General features: G+C 40.9%; 1 protein-coding gene across 17 annotated transcripts in view; it reads right to left on the reverse strand.

Moving 5' to 3' along the window:
- Positions 1-2,451: 2,451 nt before the first annotated feature.
- The window catches only part of TRIP12 (thyroid hormone receptor interactor 12), a 135,223-nt gene continuing 112,860 nt past the window's right edge, over positions 2,452-24,814 (reverse strand). For all 17 annotated transcript variants that reach the window (XM_032480425.1, XM_032480436.1, XM_032480437.1 and 14 more), the window contains 10 exons: positions 24,358-24,514; positions 22,982-23,080; positions 15,202-15,316; positions 14,752-14,906; positions 13,603-13,767; positions 11,128-11,292; positions 9,512-9,625; positions 7,626-7,720; positions 7,020-7,123; positions 2,452-6,317 (listed from right to left, as the gene is read on the reverse strand). In XM_032480425.1, coding sequence (XP_032336316.1) covers positions 6,121-6,317; positions 7,020-7,123; positions 7,626-7,720; positions 9,512-9,625; positions 11,128-11,292; positions 13,603-13,767; positions 14,752-14,906; positions 15,202-15,316; positions 22,982-23,080; positions 24,358-24,514 — 1,366 coding nt within the window. In that variant the 3' untranslated portion in view covers positions 2,452-6,120. The remainder of the gene's footprint in view (positions 6,318-7,019; positions 7,124-7,625; positions 7,721-9,511; positions 9,626-11,127; positions 11,293-13,602; positions 13,768-14,751; positions 14,907-15,201; positions 15,317-22,981; positions 23,081-24,357; positions 24,515-24,814) is intronic.

Raw genomic sequence — 24,814 nt, forward strand, 5'->3', positions numbered from 1 at the left:
TCCTGCATGGCAGAAGTTCTCACTTAAGTCGGTAAGGAAGATGACTTCCTCCTAATGGAAGGAGGGGAGGAGAGGTATGCAGTGCGTGCGTGCGTGCGTGTGTGTGTGGGGTGGGGGAGGGCAGAATTATGGTCTTTAGGTGATTTCCTCTTCTTATCCCTAAGTTGTGCCTGCTCACAAGTGCTGCAGAGTTTTGATTTGTTATTAACCACAATCATTGGCTGAATATAAAACTTGATTGCATAGTAATCTATAATGAAAAAGAACATGAAAATGAATATATATGTATGTCTATGTATGACTGAAACATTATGCTGTGCACCAGACGTTGACACACTGTAAACTGACTGTACTTCAATTAAAAAAACAAAAACAAAAAACAAAAAAACCTTGATTGCTTTCCAAAAGCTGCAACACATAATCCCTGTTTCTCAGCCAGGGGGGTAACACCCTGATATTTGGGATGTCTGGGAGTATTGGGGGCATCTTGACTTGTCACAACGACTGAGGGTGAGTGCTACTGAGGTCTGGAGCCTGGAGCTAGGGAAGCCAAATGCTCCAACAGGAAGGACTGTGCCAACCAAAGTGCCCACGAGGCCTCCATGGAGAGACCCCAGGAGACAGTTCGAAGAATTACACCCAAGACTGTAAGAGTATTAACACTAAAATGTGACCTTTGAGACAAGTGAACTGGTTTGACAAGTACAGAGAGGAGGGTGAGGGCCGGGAGGTTAGGGGTGACGACTCTCCCTGCGGGGAGGAGCCGGGTCGGGCCGACGGTCCTGGGCTCGTCCTGCTCGGCCACGTGCAATGCCACGGAGCCCTTTGCCTGCTCTGTGCCAGTTCCTGTGACGCCTGGATTCCAGGAGCTGTGAGTTCTGTCTGGGTGGCGTCTAGACGCACTCTGGGAGGGGACTGACTGGATGAACGGTCTTACCTGAGGCCCAGATTCCCTCATTAGGAAGCAAACACCAAAGGGAGCGCGTTGGGCTTTCCCTTTATCATGTTAGTTCTCTACGGTCATTTCAAATAACCGGATCTTCACATCCAGCCACGGAAAATCAGTGTGAACACAGGCCTGTCCCTTTAACATTCTCGGCTTGTGTTTTCTGCCCTCATATTCCTTAATGCAATTTTCTTGATAATAATGTAAATTCTTAAGATAGTGTCCCTAATGGATGTTCAGTGTATCTTAGGCACAAAGAAGGTATTAAAATCTATTCCTCAAACCTGAATTCCCAGGGACAGCACCATCTTCCACTTGTGCCTGGGCCTTGAAGCCACCACGGGGTTATCTGAGGTGCAAGCACCTGGTGTCTCCCACAGTTGCCTGAAGTACGCAGGTGAGTTCTTGGGGGTTCTGGGGCCTGCTGTCCTGGCAGCTCCCCACAAAGGCAGGACGGAGTGGCTTCCGGCACCAGCACCCCCACGTAGAGTGGGGGGAGGGGCGGAGCAGAGACCAGACACACCTGAGGTCCCTAACCTACCTGGCAGAGAACGAAAAGATGGCAGAGGCTTCGGGGAGCATGAGAGTTACAAGAAGCGTAACAAAATGCCCAGCCTTCCCCATGCACTGGGTTCAAGAGGGTCTGAAGGGACACTGTTTCCTATTGGACACAACTGCCACTGAGATTTAAAACTTCTCTATAGCCCAACATGCCAACATCCATTCACAGAATGACATCAACCAAAAATGTGATGCTCCTCAGCCCCACCCCACCCAGGATCTGGTGACACTGATGGTTCTGCACGGCAGACTTCACGTCCGCGCCAGGCTGGTGCAAGGCCTGCGTTCGTAGCACCCATCACCTGAGATTCAAAGTTACTTTCCAGACCAAGTGATTCAACAAGGGGAAACTGTGGCTTTATCCTTAGGCAGTTGCACCAACAGACCAGAGAAGCGTGTGTGTTCGTGCACGTGCGTGTGTTGTGGACACATCTACGTATACATTTCCTTCTCTTCTTCTCTTAAAAACAGTAACAACAGAATCAAAACAAGCAAAGTTTCAAACCCCCCATCTCCTTTGCTTTCCTAAATCAATTCTACTTTTCTTTTTCTGTTTTAGGAGAATAGGATGATCCGGACCTTTGTCAAGGGCAGAGTACCAGCCTTGAAAGCCAAGCACGGTGACCTCGTGGGGGTCCAACCAGGAGGCTCTGTTGTCTGTGCACGTTGTCAAGTGTCGCCCCACCCCAGAGGCCACCTCACCACTGCCGAGGAACAGCTTACAGAACAAGTATAACATAATCTCTCTCCACCAACAAGCAAGTGTTAGGGTCATCTCTGAATTTTCTCCTGTAACTGACTCTCCACTATCTATCTGCCTCCAAAAAGGCTAAGACTACTGTGTTACTTACCACGATAGGAAGCTTTACAGAAGCCACCCAGACAAGCATACCACTTCTCAGAAGAACCCTTTAGTTATGCATAATTTAATAAAACTGACCATGTAGGATAATGCTGTTTATTAAAAATATATTCAGGGAGAAGGAAGTCAGTGCATTTATGCAATTTTACATACACATCTGTAGTTTGAGGTTCCATTATTCCAACAGTTCATATAAATCACTGTTTCAGGTAAGAGAAAAAAAAATGCTTTACACAGGAGATCAGCAATTGGTTATAGGTTTGGTAATGAGTAAGCTTGTTGTAAAAATAAAACCACCTCTTCCATTATTAAAGAATGTCTCCTTTATGCAGAACAAGTCTTTAGAATTAAGAACTTTTTTTGCATAAGAATTAACTTGAAGTTCTTGGAAAACAGCCAATCCTCCGTTTTCTATAAATATAAATGCTATATTTTGTTTGGAATTTTTTTTTCTTTTGAGGTAACAAAGGAAGCATTTTCAGTGATTCGTCACTAGGTTATCCTTTATCAGGGATGCCAGCTACTGCAGCGCCACACCGAAGACCCATACAGAAGCATTTCTCAGAGTTAGAAATACAGAATGACATTTCCAAACAACGTTCTCATTACATCAGGGAAAATAAACTGGGTCAAAAAAACAAAGCCTCGGATAAATGAATTAAAGGCTTGATCATTTTTGCCAATGAAGAATGAACAGGAGTATCCAGACCCCTCCTCCCAGAAGGCCTTGGTTTCTGAATGCACGGTTAGGTCTTTCCCCAGCAAGACAACCCCACTTCCCCAGTTTACTCACTGGCAGCAGTTGGGAGTGCAACCTCAACACCAGTTGAACTAAAGGGAAGACAAACTACTAACTGTCTAGTGATGACCCTTACTGTGGAAAATCGGGAGCTGAATCGATTTCTTGGATGCAGAAGTCGGGGTCCTGTCCCTTAGCCTTGCGGCCTTGACGCCCCAGAACAGGGAGGGATGTCAGCCAGCGGCACCTCCCCTCCCCCCGTCCTGTACCAGAGTCACGGGAACAGCCAAGGCAGGAAGGAGGGACTTGGGGATATGCCTTTCTTTACAGAATGCTGAGGTGAAAACATGGAGAACCAGGGCTGAAGAAGAGAAAACTCTTGTCCAATGAGAAGCTGTGTGTAAGGCTCCTGCTGGGCGTGGCTAAGGCATCTGGAACTCTCCGTGTCTTCCTAGGAAGACGGTCTAGAACTTACAGTTCACTTCTCTGGGGGGCTGGGAGGAGGGGAATACATGAACCTAACTCTTCCTTCCTTCTTAGAGTTAAATAGTTAAAAATGTTTTCATATACAAAGCAGATCCGATCCGTAACTGTCTACGTGGCAACGCCACTCAGTGTTAGCTGTGACTAACATTGGACTCTGCCTTGGCGAAAACTCAAGGACAACAAAATCTTCGTCACTACCCAAAGGTCTATGTGTGTAAAGAGTACTTAGAAAGTAGTGCTTGTTGACAGGATTACTAAGCAAAGAAATTTAAGGCATAACTGGAGTAACAGCAAATGAAGTGTATTTTTCCCTACGAAGCAGTATTAAGGCCTCTGCCAAGGGAGATGCTTTGCAATGGGAAGAGTCTTCCTGCCCCTACTTAACCAAGGATCCCCCAAATTCAGGAGTAAGCTAAAGACTGAAAGCTTTTGAACAGCTAACTACTGACTCTGAAACAATCAAGCTCCAGAGTTTGATTCAAAACTGCCAAAGGTACTCGTTTGATGCTGAAATCAATGAGGCCAAATCTGCCAGGGCTGTGATACGGATAAAATGTCAAATACAGGTATTTGAAAATGAAACATTACTTTGTTTATACATATGTCTAAATCCTAACAACAAAACCCTTTTAAAAATGAGAAACAAAATGTCATGTTTAGGCAAAAGTCTTTTGTGCTTAGTTCGTAAAAAGGTGTCAGAACAGTTTAAAACCAACTGGCTCATTAACAGTAGTTTCGCTTGATTCAACTGCACAGCTCCTAGGCTGTCAAGGTTAGAACTGCAGAAACCCAACTCCCTTCTCAACGTGAAGCGGCTCACTTGCCAGGGCCTCTGCAAGGACCAGGGAGACACGCGCCAGCGCCCCTCCCGGCTGCAGTCCACGCAACAGGGTCACGGGCTGCTCGTTTAAGGCCATTTAAGTGCAAAGCGACACAGGAATCTAAATTAAACAAGCCGCTGAGTTTCTTCTAGGTGGTGGAATAGGGAACAAAGGGGTCTCTACATCCACAAGACTCTGGAACAGCAAACAAAAGAAAATTGATTTCTCAAAGTCCAATAAAACAAAACAAAGCAAAACAAGGAGCTCATCTCTCATTTTCAGAAAGATGAATTATGGAAATTCTCTCAAGTCTATGCAACAGGCTTAATTTTGAACCTTAGGAAGGAAGGAATCTCCTCCCATTTTCTTTCCATATTTTATGCTCTTCAAGTTGCTATTAGAAATTCTTTGAATAGCGCGTCAGCCATGACGCAAAATCATGGAGACGTGGTGGTCCGCTTGCACTGAGACATCTCTACAATCCAAGTTTTGCATACAGCACAGAACTATAAACAAAAAGGTGAAGCAAACTTTATTTATTTTCAGGTAAAAACATCAACCTGATGAATTATTGCAGATTTGAGAAATCAGCACATAAAACAACTGGACAGAGCATTGCTTACAGGTGCTTTTATCTGTGTCGAGACAAAGGCTGAGCTGTTTGTCCCAAGTGAGCACTGGCAGCAGGGGAAGAGGAGGGTGGAAAAATGAAAGAAGACGATGAACAAAAACTTAAAACCAGAACAAGGGAGAAAAACTTTTTTTTTTTTTAACTCTGATAGGGAATGAAAGCTGCTAATTTCATTTAAAACCGTACATTAATTCCAAATGTTCTGGCCATAGGATAATAAATACTGGCCAGCCCAAGCTGGAGACCTGTTGACCTACACAAAAGAAATGAATGAGCTCCCCCGTCTCCACTCCAGGGGTGGCTGTTGCCGGAATCGCCATGTAAACAGTCCTCGTGTGTCACGGGTGGGAGGCCGGTAATACCCTACAACTATATTAAAACTAAGCTATAAGAAAAGGCTACCTAGTTACAAAGGCTGAATTATACTGATAATATATTTCAATTCCATGAATTTTAAATTATATCTTAATTTGAGAGAGGACACGGAACAAAAGCTCATGGCGAATGGAAATGTACCAACTGTGGGTATCGTATACAAAGACGGTGTGAACCGCACAGACAGGACAGGGACCAGGGCGGGAAACTGAAGGGAGTGAAAAGCACGTGGAGCTAACCTACCAAACTGTATTTGTCAAATACACGTGAGTTTGAATTTCTGTACTTATGTACAAGAGTTGTCTTTGGAGGAAACAAAACTGCAGACTTAGCTAGATGGATACACACAGCCCAGAATTAAACTGCACAGCGACATTTATTGTTTCAGCCTGGAAAACATCCCTTTTGTAAATTTCACACAGCAAAGCAAGTTAAAAACTTCACTCATCAAATAAATGATAATTTAAACAAGAACTTGCTAAAGAAACCTCATCACAACAATGTTTTAGGGCCGGATCACTTTAAGTCCATGGGGCCATTAATGAATATGAACCAAGTGTCTCTTTTGTAATCTGCAAGCCGTTTTTCCTACAACAAGAAGGCGTAACATGTTTCCTTGACTCAGGTGATACATTTAGAAAAGAAATCATGATTTTTCTCTTTTGCTGTAACAGGCAGACACCGCGTGGCTCGCTGTGATCAGGAGAGATGGAAGGACTGCTGCCCCTCCCGCGCGGCCATCAACAGCTTCTCCCGCATGATCTCAAGGCTTGAATAGTCCGGCAACTTAAGGTAGTTCACACAGGTCATTACAGAGGGCAGGAAGTCATCTGGGTTTTCCGTTGATTCAAATGTCTTCCGGACAATTGTCAGAGGTGGATTCAAGCTCCGGAAGCCTGATTAAGAGGGAGGGAAGAAGGACCAAGCAACTTGGTAAGTTTACAGGGCGCCTGCCAGCGAGCTCAGAGAAAACAGGCTGTTATCCATGAGGAGAACTGGTCTGGAATCACAAGTGTGGACACCCTTTCTTATCAACCATCAGAATACATGACACCGCTCTGCTTGCAAAGTTACCACACGCAGGTCTTCTCTCTTGCTTGGCAATCAAATCTGCACGTTCAAGACACACCGAGTGTATGGGACCTGGTACCTGCTTTATTTACCACCAGAGTCACTGAATAACATGGAGGCAAATAGTTCTTTATGCTTTCCTTTGCTTTTAAAACAGAGTACCAATTCAACTCATATTAGGATTCATTTCTGGAAAAGACGGACTTCTGAATACCTTCTCATTTAAGTCATCTAAGGGTTAATAATATACAAATGACTGAGAATTTGACTTTCATGTAGAGCTGCAAGCCGCACTGCATGTACGTTACTGATGTGTTTAAGACAATCCCTATGAATCTCCTTGCCAGTGACAGCTCTTAATACACTGCAAAACTGAGAACTTAGGAACATTAAGATATTGCAACAACGAAGAGGAATTGTAAGTCAAATAAACCGTATCCTGCTATTGGTACTGAAGTTTCTCTCTCTGTCTCACACACACCCCTCCACACACCCCCATAGCAACAATAAATCAACAGCATACCCACCTCCAACAGGCAATCTTGGGCTACCTGTCACAAACTGGAGAAATAACCTCTGCTGCTCATTATCAAAACTACTGAGAATCTCAAACAAGAACTTCACAGCCCGACTACAACAGAAATAAATACACCAAAATTATTTCATCATATTAACATAACAGTGTGACGCTCGCAATTAGGTAGACTATCAAATGTAAATATGATTACATATGAATTCACATTATAATGCACTCAAATCAAATTTGTTTCTGTTGTTACAGTTGGAATTCAAATGGAATGATTACAGTTGTAATGAATACGACTTGTTGTCTGGGATCGTACAGATATTTCCATTTTACTGCACATAAAAACGGGCTATGGGGTCACCCCAGGATTACCTGCTTTTCCTCCCCTGCTCCCCACCGCCTGCCCATTTTCACAAAAATACTTGAGAAAAAACCTCCCCAAACCCTTTGGGTCCTAAAGTTATAGTCTTGAGAGAAATGAAGCCAAAATATCAGAAAGCCTCCTTTAATAAGTAAACAAAGCTAAAAGTTTGTCTACACACGCACACACACAGTTATCACCAAATTCTTCAATATAAACTGGACAACTGGCAGCCCCAGGGAGTACCTGTCATGCGTATAACCGTGGTCTGGCCTGCAGCATTCCATCAGCGTCTTTGCATCCCAAGTGTCCGCTTTACTGCCGCACAGGAGCTGGTCCAGCTGTGTGTTGAAACAAGGGCCACAAATTACTAACGACACAGCTGCACAGCTGAGTGACAGTGCACACCACATGCTCTGTTTTGTGGCGTGCGATCCGAAGGTCTACAGAAGTCCAAAAACTTCTGGGGGAGAATATAGCTCAGCAGTAGAGTGCACGCTTAGCATGCACCAGGTCCTGGGTTCAATCCCCAGTGCCTCCATTAAAATAAATAAATAAGAAAGCAAGCAAGCAAGCCCCCAAACTTCTGCTTCGCACGCTTTATGTGATGCGCTCTTCTAACAGATTTGTAGATTCCTTCCCCTCTTTGGTTGCACATTAACACGTGCCCTGTCCATCTGCAGGAACAAGGTCCTAGAGGAGCCTTTAATCTGAAACAAAACATACCTGAGACAAACCCCTGATACGTTTTCTTAATTCTTGTCATTTCTTTAGAGGCTTTAACTTGATAATCTACTTCTAACCAGGGAGATTTTATAAATCCTGCCTTTCAGAAACACAAGGGCACACAATAATGGGAGCCAAGATAGAGAATACTGAGCTGGAGAGAGAAGTGGGAGAAGAAAGCTGGACTGAGACACGGCAAAGGAGTAGGTTTTCACACTGTAAAGAAAGGCACTTCCGTGCCACGTGGTTCTCCGGGCTGTCTGGACCAAGCTAGCCATTAGAGAACAAGTATCAGAAAGCAAGAAATGTTCGTGCGTCCTTGGAAAACCTAACATCTGTTTCAAATTAAATTACCTTTTCCCTGGTTAACCGCCCATTTGCGGAGCGACCACACACAGAAAATCCACTCAGGACATGAAGTCTGGTGTCTACTACGCTGCCACTCACTGTCAGGCACTTCATGTGTCTGGTTCAGTAACAGAGATTGTGCCCGTTTTCTAAATGGGCCGGTCAGAGCAGACACAACAACTTGGATAAAGCCACACAGCTAAGTAGTGGCGACCAGCATCTAATTCCAAAAGCAACACCTGCTGAGACAATGCCAGGTGACACTGACACGTGTCACTAAGTACCAAATCAAAGTGGACGTGAAAACAATACTTGGGATTAAAATGATAAGTCATTCAAAGATTTCCAGATTCAGCCAGAAATAAATGTGTAGTCTAAAGCTAGCATTCAAAAAAGAAACAGAAAGGTTTCCAACCTGGAGAAACCTAACATCTTCTAGACCCTTTCTTTGACATCTCACTATCAGAGAGTAGTTCTTTGAGATTCTTGTTGCACTTATAAAGATGGCCAGGAAAAACCATGCATAGCTCATTTATTCCACTCTCATAAGTGTTCTCTGTGATTCTGGCAATTAGATAATTTGCAACATTTCCTTAAAACGTCAAGGACTAACCTCCATCATAAAACAACTAATGTCTCGTCCAACCCAGAAAGCTGAGTTTAAAAATAGCAAGTGCAGCCTCCCCGGTTCAGGACTTGGGGCCCACGGCTCTCCCTGCAGCCCCCAGGGGACAGAAGCCTAAGTCCCCTCTCCCCCAGGAGCACCGAGGGCCAGTGGACAAGGATGCTATGCTTAATCCCACACAGACCCCATGCTCTACTATTTACAGTATATTTAATATTTATCTAATACAAAATATGAAATTTGTATTTAATATTCTTCCTTGCTAGGAGATGATCTTCTCTTTCACAGCCACCCTCTTGCTCCCAACCCCCCACCTTTTTGTTTGTTTGCAACAATGAGATCTCTGACTAAACAACATAGAGATAACCCACAAAGATATAAATCATAGGTACAGAACTAGAAACAACCATTTCTTTACACATAGACTACTCACTTCTTCCGGATAGAAGTACTGAAGATGACTGAGGGGAAAGACTGATTCAAATCCATCTCTGAATGAATCAAATTGCCTGGAAACACCTTCATTTAGTGCCCAGAATATAACCAGCTGCAAAAAGAAAAGTCTTTTAAAACCTGTGACAATATTTCAAATTTCTTTCCCATTTGGTATTTGGCAAAGTACAGTGAATACATCCTTCCTCAGCACTTAAAAAACAGTCTTTAAAATATCTCCCAGAAAACTGCATAAGAGATCATTCAGGTCAACTTCTAATCCAGGGGCTTGCCAATAAGAAAAAGTAAAAAACACCAGATACATTTATATTTAGTGTGTTTCAAAAATTCATTTACGTAAAATCTCTACGGTATAGAGCTACATGTTACCTTACCAGATGAGAAGCAGATGAGACTTTCCCAAAAGAAAAAAATGTTACTGAGAATTAAAGATAATGGTTCAAGAGGCACAATTACCAACTGGTACCTGCTTTTAATTTTTAATGTGCAATTTTCAGTTCTAAGTACTACCAAATTCTTAAAACCCAACAATTCAGCAGTATGTGCCTTCAGTTAGATAAAGAAACTGTGGAAGGCAGTAACGTGAAACTGAGGGGTATGAGGAAGCATTTGTTATTGGTCCAACATCTCCTAGTCATCAATAACTGACCAACCCTTTGGGGTCAGGAACAGAGGACCTACTGAGATAAAAATGAAAACAACAGTGTTTTGTTGACAGTGAAACAAGCATTATTACAAATCAGTTCCAGAGAACCTTAATCTGGAGTTAACTCATCATTTACCAGTTAGATGGAAGGTGAGCTTTCTCAAAGCAGGCGGTACAAGAACACAGTCCTGCTGACCTTTCAACGAATCGCAGAGCTATTAGGCAGACTGTCAGGCAGACTAAATAGTACGTGAGATCCTTCCCTCTCTCAAACTGAGGAGACCAGAGCTGAACATTTTCAGAAGTTCTACCTAAAATTCTACAGTAAGTTAGAGGAAAAGCAGGTCAGGTACACATGGCGTTTGGCTTGAACCCAGTGTTCTTTTCATTCAGTGTCAGTCATAAACCAAAAAAACTTTTCCAAAATTAGTGATAATAAAGACTTATATATACGTTGTAATTCAAAGTATAATTTGTATTCAACACAAAATTGTTTTTCCTAAATTTAACAAGCAGTCAAGAACCATGAAAGGCCTCATGAAACCCATAAGTGTGTGCACGTGCGCACATACCTCGAGCGTTTAAGGCAACTGGGTCAAGTTAGGTGGACTGACAGAAAGGTAGAAGTGCAGGTGAGTGGGAACACAAGTGATGGCCCCTTTTCACTGGCTTCTTCTTAAACTAACAAAATGTGATGTTGCCAGATAGTATTCAAACTTGGAAGACAGAGTTCGAAGTCACATAAGGGATTGTGAACTACAGGACATGTTCTCTCAGGAGCAAACAGGAGCTAAGGCCTGGACAAGCGGACGTCATGCAGTGGTCCCGGTGTCAAAGGTCTCACAGAGTATGTGCGGGCGGCCACGGGACACACGCCTGGGCTTCACGGGACCGTCCACTCCCTCTCCCTGCCAGCCGTCCACCCAGGCCAGCCCCGCCGCCCTACGTACTCTGAGGTACTCCTCTAGGTTGTGGATGGTGACGGGTATGTCCTTCCCTCCTTTCTTCAGCTCGATGTTAGGGAACCCTGGCAGAGTGAAGTCCAATCCTAGATCTTCAACTGAGCAGCCGTTCATAGTCAGGGTCTCTAATGCATATTGTAGACTCTCTTTGGTCTAAAAAAAGGAGAGGGGAGGGGCTGTCAAACACAACAATCCACTCAATTCCATCTGTGTTTACAAAATAAAAGGTATGCTCATCAATTTTCTGGGTTCCTTAGTTCATAGCCTGCTTTTGCAGCATATTTTTTTTTCTTTTTCTGACACAATCTACACAAAAATAAGTCAGTGAGATCACATAGGCAATAATCTTAAATGCTTGAGAATCCAACTATTTTAATATGAGAAAATAAGACTGCTTGCGTGTTCCTCCATAATGAGATGTTTGCTACTACTCAATCTGACCATATTCACTTAGATTTCACAGGACATAAGAGTTTGCATAATGGTCAATTTAAGAGTCTAGTCTCTAGAGCCGGATAAACTTTTTATAAACTCTAGGCTAATCTTAATGAATCCAATACACGTACAGAGCAAATACTGAGTAATGCAACACAGGGAAGAAACTGTAAACACAAATGGTGCGCTATCTAGTGAAAGTAAGTAATCTTTTCCTCTGCAAGCTCTAGTCTAAGGAATACCTGGAGACTCTGCAATTACTGTAGGCCTAGCATGAACAAACTTGTATTCACACAGCAACAATGCGATGAAAAAGGTTCCAACAAATCCCTAAGAAAAGTCAAGTCCTACTCTAAAGACAAATGTTAAAAACAGCTGTATTATTCACTTTTTAAAATGCTTAAGATTATGAACGGCTTACATAAAACATTATTTCTTTTAGACTAAGAATCGAAGACCAACATACAAAACTGCAAATTGTATCTGAAAATGGGAGTGTCCAGTACAGGAGGAAGAGGGTAAATGAATTTCTGAACTGAAGATGCCTCTGTGTGTGACGTTCCGAGAGGCTAAGCAGTCAAGGTGCAGAAAATCAGTCATCTGGACAAAAAAAGACTTAAGTCCTAGTTACCAGTAAGTTCTTACAGAGGAAACTGCTGCTTAGGATTCCAGGTAATGTAAAACGCAGAAGAGGGGGCAGCGTTATTGGAGATGGAGGTGTAAGAGCGCAGGCTGCAGAGGGCACACAGCCTCGGCTTGCCCTCCAGCCCCCCACGTTCTAGACACGGGCCCCTGGGTGGGCGACTCAAACCACCTGCCTGGGGTCTCTTGTGTGTAAAGCCGGGGTAACAGAAACAGACAAATCTCACAGCAGACTAAGTGAATTTACATGAGGCCCTTGGCACAGTGTCATGCGTTGTACCTTAGTTCCATTTGGGGGTGGGGGTGGGGTGCATTATTTATGTAAAAGATCATCTTAAATAAGATTATGTAGTTTAGTATTTACAAAGCTGGTTAAGCGTAAACCTAACTGGCTCTAAAAACCCTAAGACAATAGATCTTATATGAAAAAGATGGACTTGACCTCTGTAAACACCAATTTCTCTTAATAAACATTTCCCCCCAAATCACCAATATGAAAAATTAATTTTCCTACAAATCATCATCTTCTCTGATAAAATGGTATTTTAAAACCTCATCTACTATAAGCTCCTCTCCACCTTATTAAGAGAAGTGGCAATTGCACGAGCTACAGAACTTTACTCTTACCTTACACAATTTATAAAATGAGAGATGGTTTAACACTGGACCACGTCACCTGCCCTAGTATGAAGACCATACGCCACTGTTTTTTTAACACAACTTTGTTTTCTTCCATTGTCAGATACAGAACCACTAATTCTCTCAGACTGAATCAAATAATTTTAAATTTTGTTAATATATAAAGAATATACACTAATGATATAAATTACTCAAGATCCATGAGCTCTAACAGAGAAACCTCAACATGTGTTAGGAAGAAATAGACACCCAGTATTGACCTTTAAAAATATCTTCCTGAGATCTCTCTAGAAACAAATGGACTGTTCCTAAATTAAGCCATCTTTCCAGAAAAATCAATCTGTCTTGAGCACAGCATTATTGATTCAAATGCTCACTAAAAGAACTCAGGATCTGCCCAGATACACAATGTCCATGTAAAATGTGATAAGCAAGAGCCCTGTGGTTTTGTTAGGCGTGTATTTTATTTGCTAATCAAGCTATTTGTTCATCACCTGTTGTTATTATAGGTCATCTTACCCAGTGTAAAATCGTATGTTTCAGTTATTATGAGGAAAATCTGAACTCTTCTAATATAGAACAGTAACTAGACCAATACAAAGCACTTAAAGCCCTTCCTACAGTAAGAAACTGACCCATGTGACTATTTTCTCATTTTTTAAACCTACCTGAGAATTTTTTTTTTTCTTAATTGGAGGTACTGGAGACTGAACCCAGGACCACTTGAGCTATACCCTCCTCCCTTACCTGGGATTTATCTTGTTCAAGTCTTTTCTTCTGCCTGACAATGTCTTCTAGGTGATACACCGATCTGGCTACAACTGGGTCAATGTCAAACAAATCATGTGATGTCAGCGAAGTTTCCTGCCGCAGCATCCATTTATAAAAAGGTAAGCCCAGGGGAAGGTCCACCTAAAAGGGAGATGCAAATATTGTAACAGTCACACTAAGCTTCCAGAATTGCCTCTAGTGACACTTTAAGAGTTCACCTTAAAAGGACAAGGAATCTCCAGGGAAAAAAACATATGCAGGAATGTTCTCTCTCATTACTGTTTCTCCCATTTAAACTCAATTTGAGGCCCTGATATTGTGAAAAATTTAGGACACTGAAGAATCCTATCTAAACACTGACCCTAAAAAGGATGTTTTCAACGATGGTCATATACTCTCCATAAGGACCGCAACACCAAGAGATGCCTGGTGGAATCTTACTCTATTTTGGGCCAAGGAAATTCAATTCCACTTTAGTTTGGATTATTGCATATCTGGCAGCAAGAATTTAAAAGATCCAATAATTATCATTAAAATAAAAAATGGAACTTCTAAAGTAACGGATTAATAGTCCATTTTTCAGCAACATGAGGATTGTAAGCTTGTGAATTTGACATCAAATGAAAATATCTTATACATACTGACAGAGTATCTCAGAAAATATAAGAGAAAATGAAGAAAAATCCAGAAATATTCAAACCTCTGTAAATACTAATTTCTTGGGTAATTTTTACTACTGCACTCTAATGGAAATTTACTTTAAGTACATGTTCATGCTTTCCTACTGAATTAAAAATCTAATGTCAAACACTTAAAAAAATACGTAATTAAAACCACCCCTAACGTTGCCTGATTCTCTGAGCCCTTTACTAAAGGAATGGTCCACAGACTGGTACTTAAGTATCACCTGGATGCTGGTGAGAAAATTTGGAAACTTGGGCCTCACCCATGAACTGCTGAATCAAAACTGGCTTTTAAAACAAATTCTCCAAGCAATTCATATGCACATTAAGGTTTATGAAGCACTGTTTTAAAATACAGCATAAAGTGCAGGGGATTAAGGTACTGTCATAGAACACAGGTACAAAAAAAATATCATAGAAAAGCAAGTAATTCTAAACTTACCAATCTGAAATCCATGATAGCCTTGGCCATTAACTTTCCTAGGAAGCGAAACTTCATCTTAACCTTTGCGATGTGAGCTGGCTTAGCTGTCCTACCAAAGGGAAGCGCAAACAGGCCTTGGAGGTTTTGAATATACTTGGTCCCTTCTTGGCTTCCTATAAAATGAGTAAATCACCAAACTTCAGGTGCTATTTCCCAAAACAAGACAAAAATCTGCGAATTATGAACATTAAAGACATTTTATATTCTCAAAATCAGATAGCAGATCACAGAATGAAGTCCTCTAGAGCTGGAAGGGCCTCCTTTATTTGATAAACGAGAAAACAAAGGTGGAAAGAAATTAGGTCAGAGCGCCTGGCCCTCTACAGTAAGTCACATACATTTAATGCATCCTAAGGGCCTTTTACCTGATCCAAATAGCACATTAACGAGCTCACAGATTAACATTACCTTTCGGATTGCTAAGAGTTACTTCTTCCCCTCTCCAGAGACCCAAGTCAGCTCTCTGTAGTTCCTGAGATACAAGTGCATAAAACTCCAGTGTAGGCCCAAGACCTGTGCCAACCTACACAGGAACAAAAGCAGATTTCACACTTTAGAATTTTTTTTTTTAACCTGCCGACCTTTTGGCAGTGTGGATACTAACAGCAACTGTTTATCAGGATGTATCAGACTGTCCTGACTGCATCCCTCAGTCCTGGTCACCTGGAACAAGAACTAGCAACCCCATTACTGCCTACTCCCTTTGGCCCCGACGCCTTAATTGTCCGCTTCAAGCTGTGTAATGACAAAAGCACCCTTATGGCTACAGACCTTGCCCTCAGGGACTAGGAGGTACAATCTGGACTGGATCCCTTTCCCATTCTCTCTTTGGTAAACTGTCACCTGAAACCAGTTCAATGTCCACTCCTCTTGAGAAGCCTCTTTATCTGCCCAGTTCCTTTGCTCCCGTCCTTTAGAACTTACATTTTGGCTACTTAAGTACTTATCACATAACACTGCCATAATTTCATTATGTGCTTGCATTTTTCACTTGAGGGTAACCTTAACTCATCTTTGTGTCCTTTATAGTGCCTGGGCACACTATTTGCTAGAGGTTTGTTGAATAAAACATGAAAAGGGAAGGTCTGAACCCACGCCAGCGCCCGCAGGGCTAACTTGGCTTCAGAGAGTGTGTCAGTACTTCTTAAGACCCAAGGTACACTGGGCTCTCCGAGAGCTTGACCAGCACACACACGTGGGGTGAGTGTGCCCCTAAGATTCTGACTTGGCAGGTCTGGTTTACAGCCCGGTATTTTTAAATAAGCTCCAAAGGTGACTGCACAGCTGTGAATATAAAACCCCTCCTCCATGAGACACGTGATCCTGGGCAGTAATCTCAACCTAGTTCATGTTCCATCAAGGTCCTATCAGCTCACACCATAAACTAGATATACAACTAATGACAAGTTAATACCACAGTTTATAAGCTTAGTCCTGTCCAGAAGGCTGTATTTCACTTACTGATTATTTGCAAACAATGGGCATTATTTTACCATTCTCACAGTTACCTTTAAAAAGTACCCCCACTAGCTTACACGATGAGATGTAGTTTACTAAATGGTTAACTGTAACTTTCCAAGCAGAGACCTGCCTGGACCTGGTGATGATTTCCTGACCCACCTCCATCTCTCTGCTGGTGTTCACGGCTGTAACTGGAAGCAGCATTCAACTCATGCTGCAGCCAAACCTTGGAGCCATCCGCGCCTCTTCTCTTTCTTATGCCCCACATAAAAACCCATCGTTAAACACGGTAAGCCCCACCTTCAAAATATGTTCTAAACTGGTTACCATGGATACATTCTTATCTGGTCCCAATGCTAGAGCCCCCTAAGTGGTCTTCTGCCCTAGCATTCTCAACAACTCACATCCTAGTCTCACAGTGTGAGTGATCCTTCCACAACCCAAGTTCCTATCATTCCTCCACCCCTTCCCAAGGCTTCCCATCTTGTTCAAAGCAAAAGCTCAAGTCCTTAGCTCAGCCTGCATGTGCTATGTGAGCCCCGACTCCTACCTCCAGCCACTTTGGAATCCTGCCTCAGGGCTTTTGCTTCTCTTTTCTTTTAAGAGATAGTCTTTCCCTTAGACAGTAATGACTATTGCTCAAATGTCACCTTATGCCGCCCTATCCCCTCCCCATCATGCTCTTTTTTCTTTTTGTATATGTATACATATTTTATTGAAGTACAGTCAGTTTACAATGTTGTGTCCATTTCTGGTGTACAGCATAATGCTTCAGTCATACATGAATATATACATATATATATATATTCATTTTCATATTATCATCATAAGTTACTACAGCCTTGAATTGAATCTAGTCCCCTGTGCTATACAGTATGAACTTGCTGTTAATCTATTTTATATGTTAGTCAGTATCTGCCAATCTTGAACTCCCAATTTATCTCTTCCCACTCCCTTCCCCTGCTTGTAACCATAAGTTTGCTTTCTATGTCTGTGAGTCTGTTTCTGTTTTGTAAATAAGTTCATTTGTCTTTTTTTTTTTTAGATTCCACATATAAGTGATATCATGTGGTATTTTTCTTTCTCTTTCTGGCTCTATCTTCTTATTTTGCTTTATTTTTCTTCAGCATACATTTTAACATATGTGTGTACATTGTGTCTGTGTGTGTTCTGGCCTCTCCAAACTAAAAGAAAAATTCCAGGACAGTAAGGACTTTGTATATTTTTTTTCTACACTGAATCCTAAGCATTGGAGGAAGGCAGAAAAAAGAGGCAAAAAGACAAGACTGCAGTAACTCCTGGTATCCATCAGATGGTGCTTTAAAGCCAGTAAATCCTTTCTCCTTTTAGCACAATAATCCCAGGCTACATAGAAATCATAGATCAGAACAGCCTATTTTCTTCATCCAAATACTGTTATTTCCAAAGGTAAAATGGACTTGACTTAAAATAGTAAATGACATGGGCACCACTGTAAACACTTTCATCAGAAAGTCTCTGTGAGGGTGGAAGGACCAGGCCATATCAGCTCTGGCAAGTGACCCCTACACTGGGCTGGTCAGCAGCCTTGTAGATCAGCCTCATTTTTTCAGGTAACTTCATTCTCCCCAGCTACTCCATGAAGAAGACAAGTACTCTGGTATTGCTTCATTTATTTTTAAAGGAATGTAGGGATACAAAATCCACGCCCTAAAATGTCTCTTTGGCATGCGAATTATTTAGAGCTAAAAACAATCAAGGCCCAAGACTCAGGAAAAAACTTTGACCTATCCTCTCACTGCCTAAAAGAACTTAGATAAAGGGTTTGTTCCTGGAACAGAGAGCTATCACCATAGGTATCTGCAAAGAGTATGGGTAGGTATGTGGGGGAAAAGTAGGCCTAGAGATCAGAGTCCACGCTGTGTCCCATTGTCTCTGGTAAACAAATATTTGCTAGGCCAGGCAAACACCTGCTTTTCTGACTCTTTGTGAACTGCCTTCCTTCCCTTTAAAATCTCAAACCACTACCCCCAACAACTTCTTGTCTGTGGCTGAAGATGGTATTTAAGATGAGGGCTTTGGCCATTTGGGTGAGTTACTCAGACCTCCTGGGTCTCTCTTTGTTTCATTTTCTCCTGTTAATCTGTCTCATGTCAATTTCTGAGACCAGCCAGAAGAACCTAGAAGGATAGAGGAAAATGTCTTCTTCCTCCTCAGAAAGGGAAAGCATAAAGCTCTAGGGGAAAAAAAAACAAAACAAACAAACAAACAAACAAAACAGAGAAACAAATAAGTCTGACAACTTGTCTTACTTAAAACTTTGAGAGGAAGTCTTTTTCTTTCAAAAGCTAGTGCTTATATACTAACATACACCATGTAACAGGTTATGCTATGTTTACATATTTTAGCTCATTTAATGAGTCTAACAACACGAGGCACATTTATTATGCCCTTTGTTGGGATATCACTGAGGAGTCTACATAGCTTGCCCAACTTTACACAGCTCTAAGTGGCAGGACCAGGCTCCACAGTCCATCTTCTTAACCTTGTACCATCCTGGAGGCTGGGTCATTTTAAGCCCCAAACTTGGGGGGCTTAGGTGGTTTTCTGAGCCCAGAAATTAATTCAGTTTTTTTTGCTGGCTTACCAATGATCTCTACTCAAGAATGGAGCCCATTTTGTTCTGACATTTTGCATTAGGACTCTTCTAGAGATAGTCTGAAAGCCTTCCTGGTGGCCACCAGCTGAACTTGTATGGTTGAATCTGGTTTACAGCCGAAGGCCCTATGCATATGTAATGCCAGCACTCTTCCTGACCTCTCTTCCCCAATGAAGTCAGCTCATGGAATCTTTCCCAGAGTTATCAGGTAAGAACCATCAATGAAGATTATAAAATCATGATTTCTGTATCAGCAATTCAATCCTGGCCTGTGGAACAATCAAGCGTGATGCTATTCTGGAACCTGCTTAGGATTCATGTAAGATGTAGTTTTGAACAGAGGTTTGAAGGATGAGAGAAAAAAGACATTCCTGGCAAGAGAAAAATACGTTGGAGGGAAAAAAAAAAGAGTACAAAAATCATGTTTAAATATCCAAGCAGACCAAGTTAGCTAGAGCAAAGGTCTTACAGTTTTATGAATAAGAAATCTGGGCATGTAAACATGTAAGAACTGCATCCTCTGAGCAATAGGCATGATCAGGGTATATTCAAAAGATCCAAATTTCTTATCCCAGAATTCAAAGTCTCCATTCCATCTGCCTCCCCTCCCATCACCTCCAGAGCATTTACTTCCGTCTGCTATTCACCACCAAGCCTGATCCTGTTTAAGCCACATTCTTTGGCTCCTTAACTCTCCTCCTCTTTTTCACTAAGGCCTAACTCAAGGGCTTGCTTCTCCTCATGGCCTTCCTCACACATTCCTGGGACAGTGCTCCTTGTCTGAAAGGCTCATTCACTTGGTACCTACACCACTCACTTGCCACACCCATCCGTACCTCTGTCCTGTGCCTCCCCAACTACACTGTGACCCTTCAAGTGCAGGAACTCTGCCATCACCCAGACCTCTAGCACACTCTATACTTCCCAGTCCACAGCTACTTAAAACTTTTCAATTTGATGACTGAATGCTGTTGCCTTCTCAAAAGTCTTAACAAGGGGGAGAAAGCGCTTAAGAAAATGAGTAAAAGACCAAAGTCATGATTAAAATTACTTGGTTAACTATAGATAGCATTGTAGATTAAACTGCTAAACCTGTACAGTACTTATCATGAGCCAGACGCTGTTCTAATTCTTCACAATACGAACTCAGTCACGACTCTGAGGTTGTACTATATACTCACATTTTATAGATAAGAAAACTGAGAGGCAGGGTTGTTAGTAATTATAAACAAATAATTGGTATAATGGAATGCTTGGAAATGTCATGTCCATTAGAGTTTCAAAAGTCCAAAAACTTAAGTTTTGTCTTAAGAAAAAATTAAGAGGAAGAGGAAGGAAAGTATTCCCAGGAGACTCAATACTTCAGAGTCATAATATATAAAAAAATCATTATTATTTGAATCTTTTGGTGTACAGGCCTGGCTATTTAAAAGCATCGCAAAAGATCAGAAGAAAAGTAAAGCTGTCTTCTTTCATAGATGACATGATTGTCTACAACATGGATCAGCAAACTACAGCTCAGGCCTACTGCCTGTTTTTGTACAGTCTATAAGCTAAGAACAGTTTTTATACTATTAAATGGTTGAAAAAATTCCTAAATATCTCACAATGTGTGAATATGACTTCAAGTTTCAGCGACCATAAATGAAGTTTCATCGGAACACAGCCATGCCTGTTCATGTTTGTATTGTCTAGGCCACTTTCACTGAAGCGTCAAAGGCAGAACTAAGAAGCTGTGATGAAGACCAGATGGCCCTCAAAGCTCTTTACAGAAAAGTTGCCCAAGCCCCATGTCTACAATAATCCTACATAATCTATTTAAAAGTTTTTAGAACCAATTAAATTTATCAAGGTCACAGAAAACACAGTCAGTATACAAAAACTAACTTTCTTCTCTCAACTAACATCAGCTGGAAATTGAAAAGAAAGAACAATATTATTTTCAACACCATCAAAAGACATGAAATGTTTAGAAACAAACTTAATTAAAATACGTACATGAGAGACCTCAGACTTCAGTTATGGAGCACACTGAGAGAAGTTAAAGACCTAAATTAGTGAAAGGCCACACTGTGTGCATGGACTGGAAGATTCAATACTGTAAAACATCAATTCTCTCCCAAACTGATCAAGATTCAACATAATCCTAACCAACATCCTGTCTGTAGACACTGACAAGCTGATTCTAGAATTTATATGGAAATACAAGGGGATTGAGAATAACCGAAACAACTTCGGGGGAAAAAAAAAAACAAACTTGGAGGACTCACACTACCTGGTTTCAAGACTAACTATAAAGCTCCAGTAATCAAGAGAGTGTAGATTAATAAAGAAAAACAGAAAATCCAACAAACCTGAGCATTCATAATCAAATCATTTCCAACAAAGGTACCTGAGGTACATCAACAGGAAAAAGCATGGTCTTTTCAAACAAATGGTGCTGGAAAACTTGAAAAGCCTATGTTTGGTAAGAGGGGACTGTTAATCCTTACTTTGTATTATACATAAAAATTAACTCAAAATGGATCATAGGCCTAAATTAAGACCTGAGTGGGGAAGGATATAGCTCAGTGGTAGAGTGTGTGCCTAGCATGCACAAGGTCCTGGGTTCAATCCCCAGTACCTCCATCAAAACCAAAACTAAAAATAAACAAACAAACCTATTACCCACCCCTCAAAAAGTAAAAGACCTCAAACTATTAAACACATAGGAAAAAAATCTTTGAGACCATGGGTTAAGGGAAATTTTATTGGGATACAAAAAGCATAAACCAGTAAAAAAACAAAAAACAAAAAACACAAAACACTGATAAAATGGATTTCATCAGAATTAACAACTTCTGCTCGTTCAAAGATATTTCATAAGGAAATAAAAACATAAACTACAGACTAATAGAAAAATATTTGCAAAACACTTATCTCATAAAGAACTTGTATCCAGAATATATAAAGAACTCTAAAAACCTCTGGTAAAGCAAAACTCAGTGAAAAAGTAGGCAGAATTCTTGGATATTTTTCCAAAGAAGATACATGAGGGCAGTAAGAAATAAAAAGATATTAATCACCAGAGAAACGCAAATTAGAATTACAATCAGATATCACTATAAACCTACCAGAATAACTAAAGTTAAGAAGACTGACAGTAACCAGGTGTTGGTGAACATGTGAATCAACTGAAATTCACATACTATGCTACTGGTGGGAAAAAAAATGGGAAAGCTACTTTGGAAAACAGTTTGGTGTTTCATATGAAGTCAAAACATACCTTACCAAGTAACTTAGCAATTCAACCCTGAAGTTTTTTACCCAAGAGAAATAAAAACATATGGCTACACAAAGACTTGTACACAAATGTTCACAGCAGCATTATTAAGCATAAAAAACTGGAAACATCTCAAATGCAAATCGACTGATGGTTAGATAAACATATGACAGTAAGTCCATAAGGGACCATTACTATTACTCAGTAGTGAAAGGAAACAAACTGATACACGCACCGGTTTGGATGGACCTCAGAAGCGTTACACTCAGTGAAAGGAGAGAACACAAATGGCTACGTACTGCATGATTCCATTTATTATGATATCATGAAAAGCCAAAACTGTAGGGACAGAAAACAGATCCGTGGTTGCCAGGGGCTGGGGACTGACTGCAAAGTGGTCTAAAAGGACTCCTTGTGGTGATGAGATCTTTATCTCGATGTTGTAGTGAGTACAGGATGCAAACATCTGTCAACTCTTAGACTGTGTATCCTAGGAGTGTTCATTTATTATGTGAGTTGTATCTCATTTTTTAAAAAATGCAGTTTAAACATTTTGAAAGTTATGTTTAAAACCTTTTACTTTATCAACCTAAAGACTACACAAACATTTGCTCTTATGTAGGGGGAAAAAAACCCATCTTTTATTATGCAATTTAAGCTTAAAAGATGGAGAACTTAGAACAGATCATTCAATAAAGAACAGAGTAGATTCCAAGTTTTGAGATAAATTTCCCAATTGTCTTGTAGAATTTCACAGCACCAAGAAGCTCTAGTGACATCAAGAGTACAAGTCAAGCTAAAAACTGTCAAGAGACTAAGAAGCTCACCTCGTTTTCATACTGGATTTCCAACATAGCCCGTGAGCTGCCAAGATCCTGCATCACAGACTCCGCTTGTTTCAGCAGCTCTTCTCTGTTCACAGTACGCTGCAAAGTCCAAGTACACATGTGAGGAAACTTTAATAAACAGACGGCATTATTTCTCTCAGTGCAAAAAAAAAAAAAAAATCAATTCAATTGTTAAAAATTATTTCTTAAAAAAAAGCACATCTCAGAAAAAGGTCTAAGAAGAAGCTGTAGTGTTACAGAAATCGGCAGCATCCTGGTGAATATGAAGAAAAGCTAGATGTGAGTGTAATTATCATCTTGAGCCCACGGCAAACTCAGAAAATTCAAGTTGGAAAAGAAAAGACCTTTGTAACCTTGTCAAACATCAATGCAATTCAGGGTGCAGCTCCAGGAAATCTCGCTGGGTACGTTTATAGTCGGATGATGGAGAAATGGGTGTGGAGGTGACAGGAGAGCTGGAACCTACGGGCTCTGACCTGCACAGATCCTGTAAGCACTACTACAGACATCTACTAATGAGATTCGTGGTGATGAGAAAGATCTTGGTAGATTTTCAAATGCTGCCAACACCTTGTTTATGAAATCCAAATGATACAAATAAAGACAGGAGGCTTTAAATACAATGTTTTTTGTTTTGTTCTGTTTTGCTTCTCATTCTTCCCACTTCCCCTTTTTATGTCATTACTAATGGGAGACTTTTGGAGATAAAGTCTTTAGGACTACAGCCTTGAACAAGAATCCTCAGATGAACAGAGAAGTCCTAAGTATAAGGCAGAGCAGTGTCAGAAGAGTAGGTCTGGTCTCTGATGGAAATGGCCTGGGGCTGTGTGGTTTCAAGCTATCAGTGTGGAGCCAAGATTAGAAGCACAAGATGAAGTCAGCAGCACCAGGGCTGACTGGTCTAGAGACATGAAATACATCAAGGATTTTGTTAAGGGAATGAAGTGGGTCTGATTAATTCTACCTACTGCGTAAAGGATCAATTATAAAAGGGAGATATACTTTGAGTTCTAATTTAGAAAGAAAAGGAAGGAAGCCTCAGTAAAAGAAGATTCTTTCTTGGAGTTATGGAGACTACAACAGAAAAACAATTGTAGAAATCATTACAGAAACTGCGGGGAAAGGACTCTTACTGGAGGATAAAGAAGAGAGCCCATGAAATTCACAGGGCAATACGGCTAACACAGGTAATAAAAAGAGAAGCAACACAGATGATAAAAGATAAGGGAAGAGATGACTGTGACTAAGACAAGCCTCTAAACGAACAGGGATAATTAGATGCTCCTCATTTCTAGTTTTATTATTTTGAAAACCTCAGTTTAACTTATCTTTAAATACTTTTGGGAGAAACTTACTTTTTTTCTATCCAATCTAGGTGCAACTCTGCTATCTTGAGAATCAGACTGGTTGATTTCTGGGTTGGTATCAAGTAATCTTTGCATTGCTCGGTCCCGATCAAATGCAGTTACATAAAAAAGCATTTGCCGGGTATCAAAAGGGAAGAAAAATGGGCTGTAAAAAGATGCAATATAAATTTATTATCTGAATTAGAATCAGAAACTATTAAAAAAAACCCCTATATTAGAAACAACTTTTGATACAATTCAAAATAATAATTATAACCAATAAAAATGGTCTACTCAAACTAATTTTGAAGAATTTTCACAATTCTTGCATTCACTTTCTTAGTAAACAAGTAATAATGTATTAAGCAGCCATTCACTATGAAATGTGAAATTCAACCATTAAAATCAAGTCTATACATGATGATCTTTAATCTGCCCAAAGACCTTTTGTAAGTATAACACGACT

This window comes from Camelus ferus, chromosome 5 (genome assembly GCF_009834535.1).
Source record: "Camelus ferus isolate YT-003-E chromosome 5, BCGSAC_Cfer_1.0, whole genome shotgun sequence".
In the NCBI taxonomy this organism is placed as follows: Eukaryota; Metazoa; Chordata; class Mammalia; order Artiodactyla; family Camelidae; genus Camelus; species Camelus ferus.